The 6,717-nt window shown below is 39.2% G+C and overlaps 1 protein-coding gene across 1 annotated transcript in view; it reads left to right on the top strand.

The window, feature by feature from the left end:
• Nucleotides 1–4,618, top strand: part of LOC103797319 (anoctamin-2-like) — a gene marked incomplete at its 3' end in the record, with an annotated part of 134,570 nt that extends 129,952 nt beyond the window's left edge. The window contains exon 23 of the mRNA XM_009069522.1: nucleotides 4,470–4,618. Coding sequence (XP_009067770.1) covers nucleotides 4,470–4,618 — 149 coding nt within the window. The remainder of the gene's footprint in view (nucleotides 1–4,469) is intronic.
• Between the last annotated feature and the right edge of the window lie 2,099 nt (nucleotides 4,619–6,717).

Here is a 6,717-nt window from a genome sequence, read left to right as displayed (position 1 = left end):
TAAACCATGACAGTCCTTTTTCGGTGCCCAACGTGGATTTCATTCACCAGAAAACACAAGGCATTTTAGTAACTTTGCAGAAGGTCAGAGAACATTACTCCCATTTGCTTTCCCTCAAAAAACAAATTACTAAACAGAGGATATACTGAGTTTACAAGCAACAGACATCCATCGTATCTCTAGAATCACAAATGCTCAATGCCTTCATTCTGCTTTGCCCATGGTCAGTGCTGGATGAGGAGGTAAACTTCAGATGGCAGCTCTGCATTACTTGAGATCATGGGGGACACATCCTTGCCTTTTCCTTCAATGCTGCTGTAGAAACTACTGCACAGCTATGATAAATGTGACTTGCTGGACTCCTAAACCTTTCTGTGATTTTTTTCTTTTAAATTTCTGCACCCAAGAATATCAAAACAGCTAAGCAAATGTAGCAACATTTGAATTACAGAAAACTAAGCCCTCTTAAACTGAAATGTGTGTTATGTGGGGCTGGAATCCACAAGTTTAACAGATGTAAATATGCCACAGTTCACTCAGATGTGTCACATACCATCATTCTTTTACTGTTGCCATAGGAATTGACCCTAAAAGGCTGCAGGGCTTAAAAGCCTTAACCTAGAGTTCCTTTAAGGTCCCTTTTCTTCTTTTCTGTTTTTTTTCTGAACATGTTGAAAAAACCATCCATGTGGTTATTTTATTACTCTCTGTCTTTGACCTTGGTGCTAAACCCTTAGGGTGAAATCCTGGCCCTATTGAAGTCAATGGCAAACTCTATTGAATTTAGTGAGGCCATGAATCTTGGCCTTTTTATTCAGCATCATTTTCCACTGCTTACTTCAAAATGCACTTAATTATGCTGGATGAGAATACCAAGAGTTAATAAAATCCTTTTAAAGACACCTCTTCATAGGTATTATATTTTGTTCTTCTTCACCTTTACTAAATTATTCTCAATTAAAGAGGGCTTTTTCCTTTCTTCCCCCGACCCCCTTTTTTTTTTGTTGTTTTCCTCTGATTGAGAAACCAATAATTACTAAACACAATTGAAACTCCCATAGAGTCCACCACAGCCTCTGTATGTTCCACTCCACAAATTTCTCATTTTTCCTAAGTCATCATCATGTCATCCCCTAGTTCTCCAAATCCTGTTACACCTTCTTACTGTATAAATTGAGAAACTATTGAGTCATCTTTCTATTTTTTTTTCTAAAAAGGAGGTTTCATCTAAGTGCACCATGTGCTTACATCCGAGCCAGGATCACTTAGGGTTTGACTTCTCTCTTCTTTTCCCCTTTTTTTTTCTCAAAAGCTCAAAGTTTATTCAGGGGTGGGGCTGTAGTGATTTTATGGTGTCTTCAGATGCTGATTACCTTGCATAATGCAATGCTTATTGGTTATATTGGGAATTACAAACAGCATCATTCAACCATGTTCCCACCTCTTATTTAACACAATATTTTTGTGCCAATCCCTTGTGACAAATTCCTACAGATCCCTGCAGTGTCACATCTAACTGCTCTAGACATAGCCTGACCAAAGCCTATTCATCTTCTTTCTCTGACCCTACATTCATTCTTCTTTCATGTTGTTCTGTGCTTTTAAGAATGCATCTTGATTTTTGATAATCACTGGCAAAAGGACCAGTAATAATGTCTGTTCTACAGCTCTACAGTTTTCTGTTTGTCCAGATTCATGTGGCTACTGGTGAGGTCCTGAAACTGCTGCATGTGCCTCTTCAGCACAAAGCTTCTCAAATCTCATCTCAATGGGCAAACCTACCTCTTCCTCACTGTGTGGGGCTGCCTGGCACACAGAAATGAGAAGCTAAAATAACCCTTAGTTGTCAACCTTGTTTAAAAATGTTGATCTGAGTAACTAAAATGCAGGTTTCAAACAAGTGCATTAAAAACGTGTACTCAGTTTTAATATCACAATTGTATGTACAGCTATAAAGTCCTGCAAAACTCATTTTCATTGCCCTACTGCAGTATAGCTGGAGAATAACAATCTGTAAATCCTTGTTCTCTGTTCCTTTAACTTTCTGACACATTTCTGTTTGGTCTCAGACTTCACATGCTTGGATATGGCACAAAGGTATTATTTTTTGTGGAAAATTTGAAATAATTGGTTTGGCTTGCTTTCAGTCAGTTGATCTTGTAAAAAAATACATAAAAATAAGCATAGAGACACTCTTCAAAGCTGAACTCCAAATGGTTAAAGGATCTGCTCATGCCTGTCTTATAGATAGCCAGATGAAAAATTAGAAATTATCTTGAGTGACTGAGCCCTCGATTTAGTGTATTCCCAAATAAATATTCAAAACAGCAACTATTGTTTTAGTTACTAGATTCTCGTGGGATGTATGTGTATGCATTAAACTCCATAACTCAATTCTGTGGTGCTATCACCAGAGGATTAGATCACACGTGCACAGACTTCACAACTAAACACACCCAAACCTTATCTCAGCTGCTGCACAGTGATTAATCTTCAATCTCACGTGCCCACAGATTTATAGCTCGTATCATTATACTGGAACAGAAATCAGCACTGTCTTGAACTTACTGTTTACTGTCCTCTGAGAGTCCCTTGCATTAGGAAATTAATTGGGATACATTGGAAGAGCATTCTGGGAATTCTTTGCTTGTTTTAAATCCTGCCCCAGTCTCCTATCCTCTGAATAGTACATCACCTCTGTCACAGCCAAGTTCCCTCGATTGTCATAAAAGCAGAGGAGGAGAAAGAGAATTTTAGTGTCTTGAAATGGCTGAGTTTGCATGATATAGGAGGTAAATGTCTTTGCAAGGATTCATCTAATTCTTTCTTGTGAAGTTTTTTAAATCTTCCCCCACCCTTTTATGAAAACTGTGCAAACTGAGTGTTTGGGGTACCAAAAGTATTTGGTTAGCCCCAATATTGCCAAAGTGCTGAGAATGTTACGATCAGACTTGAAAGCTACATCTACGTTGCACCTGAAACAAAAGCTGGAGTTTACTTGTTGGTTTTTGAAGCTTTGTGATCCTGGGACTGACAGGGCCTGATGCAACCTTGATCTGTTTCAAAAGTATTTGCCAATCCCCATTTCCTCCATACTGGTCATGAAACTGAACAGGTCCTGTATACACTGGTCAGTGTAGAAGTTCCACAGCCACTGTGCTCATTTCCAGGCTGCTATAGAGCCTTGTGTGATGTGGTGTCACAGTGATCCTGTGTGGCTCAGTGTAAATTCAGGAATAAAGCAATAAACCCACCCAGCAAAGCCTTTATTGTGTTTGCCAGCTTGCCTTGCCCTGCTGCTGAAGTTAGGGTCGGAGAAAGTGTCCTGCTTCACTGGAGGCACAAAAGAAAACTTCTTCCCCCACATATTCTTGTCTCCAGGCCACACACCTACAGTTCAAAGGGTTTATCACAAGCTGTGGGGGAAAAGTTTGTGGGAGAGTTCAGCTTCCAGTACTGGCAAAACATCACTGGAGTTAATCTGGATTTTCATTCATATGGCACATATTTGAAGAACTATAAAATGATGTCATATGTATTTGTGAAAGATAAATATAATCTGCAAAACAAAGTATAAACCTTGCTATTTTATGCTAATTCTACTATTTTGCTTCCTTGATTTTGAAGGAATAGCTCATTCTACTGCATTTTTCCATGGGAAATTCTCAGTGTGTAAAATAGTGTGAAGCTGTTGATTCATATGCATTTAAAATGTAATCTGTGGGAGGCATTGGGAATACTTATGTCTTTTAGAAAATGGTTTATTTTACTCTCATGTATTTGACAATGTCATGAAATTTGTATCCCATCTCAGTAGGACAGTGACTGATATTCATATTCATACTATCAGTACATTCTTGCTCATTCTTTGCCTGGCAACATTATAGAATTGCAGAATGGTTTGGGTTGAAAGGGACCTTAAAGGTCTTCCAGTTCCAACCCCATTGCCATGGGCAGGGACACCTTCTACTAGATCAGGCTGCTCAGAGCTCCATCCAACCTGGCCTTGGACACTTCCAGGGATGGGACATCCACAGCTTCCCTGGGCAGCCTGTGCATATCTGGTCATTTTATTTTTCATGGTGAGAGAAAAGTGTACCTGTGCTATATATGTGGTATGAAGCTATCACATTATCTTCTTGTATTTTATTAAAGGAGAGGTGCTCAGTGTGTTGCTTCTGAGTGTATTACTTATTAATATTATTTATATCCAAGGTGCTTGAGATTCTGGAAGATCCCCATTGAATATATATCTAGAGAGAAAAAAAATTTTGAAAGTACTGGATTCAACTCCAGCAGCCTGTCACCTGTCAATAAGTAGCATCAGAACTTCACAGGATGATATAAACTCATCCTACAGTGCACCAAAGTAACCTGAGCTAAATTTTGTGTTGCTGCACAAAGACTTGGGACAAATCCTGTAGGGGGGAAAAAAGAGACTTGGTTCAATCTGAATTTTTGTTCCACAGGAAGCTAAAGAAACTTCTCAGGAAGCTGAAGGATGAAAGAACTGAGCCAAAGGAAACGAACACCAACCACTCAAAGGACCCTCAACAATGGGATCTTGACTACATCTTGGAACCTTTCACTGGACTGACTCCAGAATACATGGAAATGAGTAAGTTTTCTGAATTCCCTTTCTCTTTCTGCAATAACCTTTACATAGGACCAATCACCCTAGATCATATGACTGTATATCATAAGTTGTCGTGATAAAGGGGCGAAAAAATGTCAATGTCTTTCTTGTAGTGAGGGGTCCAGAACTGAGCACAGAATTTGAGGTGTGGCCTCACCAGTGCTCAGTACAGAGGGACAACCACTGCCCTGGTCCTGGTAGCCACATTATTTTTGATACAAGGATGCCATTGGCCTTCTTAGGCACACTGCTGGCTCATGTCCACCCACTGCCAACCACCACCCCACATCCTTTTCCACTGGGTAATGAGTTGGTCACACTTCCTAGGGAAATCTAGGGCACACTAGGGAATTATTTCTCAGTCTCCTGCCTTTCATACCAGTACATCCACTAGTTTCTTAAATAACATGTGTACTTCCTCTGCAAGCATCAACCTGCTGGAGTGACTAATGTCACTAGTGGTGTACATTGCCAGGCATCTAGTCACCTTCCAAACCTGTGTAAAGTAGGAGCAACTCCATGAAAATTAATAATATTCTAGTTTTGTAAGGCTGGTGCCTGCACCATGTATATCACATACATGTTCATATGTACTTCTGTTTTTCATGACTACTCAAATTGTTTCTAAGTCATTTGAGATGTAGCATTAGAGTGTTTTCTGCTGTATAGAAGGTAAGAGACAAGAAATAAACTTTAAAGCCCTGATTTTGTTCAAACAAAATATTAATAATTTATTTTCTTTCTACTACATTTGGCATTGTGCCATTGTCCTCAGTACTTATAATTTGGAAGTCTGGTTCCTTTGGCATCTTGACTGCACTTTGCTCAAGAGAAAATGTAACTTTGTTGTCCAAAGTTGTGCTAATACCTAGGAAAGGATATTTGAAATTTTGACTACAGTAACTGGCCTGTAAAAAGGGGTACAGAGAGCAAATGCAACAATTAGGCTTTTACAACTAATTACACAACAATTCTAAATAACAGCTAATTATGCAATAATTCTGCTCTGTAAGGAATCCTTTGTTGCTTACCCTCAGCTTTCACTGAGCTCATTTGATCACATTAATCTCCATGCATCTGCTCTCCACTGCTCAAGAAGGAGTAGGTCAAACACTGGAATAAAGGGGTACACTACAGATAAATTATCCAAGGAAAATTATCGAGCATCTGATGGAGAATTCTAAACTGAAATACATCCATGCCTTCTTTCCCATTCTAAAGTGTGCTTGTTATAAACTCTGAGGAGTGTCTCTATGACTCAACAGAACCCAGGAGGATAAAGGTACAAATAATCACCAAATAACTCAGTCTTGCAGCCCTGGGACACAATCCAGCTCCAACTGTCCTCAGAGAAAAAACTTGAGAGGAAGCTGCACACAGGGATGCTGCAGAGTATTAAAAGTCAAGGCTCTTCACACCAGTTGCAAACCAAAACTGCAGTGTGTCTCTCAGCTTTGTGGCTGACTCATGAACAGACCCTGAAGAAAAGAGAAAGGGGTAATGGTATGGGTGGGGGAGGAGGAAGGAGAGAAATAATCCAGGCAAACCCAAGCTTTAGGGCATAAAAGAATTCAGGGAGAACCACAGCTTGTCAATGGGCATAGTGTCTAAAAGCAGACATCTGTTAAATATTGCATGTGATAACTCCTGTTTTAACAAGTCACTCGAAACACCTGAAAGAGAATGCATTTTGTGTCGAAACACCCTAAATACTATGTATGATTTATCTCTCTCTATAGAAGTAGTTATATTTTTATAGATATAATCTATAAATGCATATATTAAAATTTATAGAATTGTAGATATATGTAGACTCTAAATATATAAGTGTATATGAGGTATTTTATATGATGGCAGATTTGGGGTTCTCTTTTATGGATCTGAATCTTGCCCTCTGTAGGGGCATTAAGCTGATATAAAGAAGCCCTCATTTCCCATCAGTTCCCTCTCAATTGTTTCTCCTCATCTTTAGGACCTGACTGCGTGTTGCAGTTTCTACTACCTCATCCTCCTCTGCACACGATGATATTTTGTGGAAAATTTATCCTTTAGGATTGATTTTTTTCCCCCATGCGTTACTT

This window comes from Acanthisitta chloris, unplaced genomic scaffold (genome assembly GCF_000695815.1).
Source record: "Acanthisitta chloris isolate BGI_N310 unplaced genomic scaffold, ASM69581v1 scaffold3712, whole genome shotgun sequence".
NCBI lineage: Eukaryota > Metazoa > Chordata > Aves > Passeriformes > Acanthisittidae > Acanthisitta > Acanthisitta chloris.
Note: the sequence above shows the minus strand (reverse complement) of the source record. Positions and strands in the feature narration are given on the sequence as shown.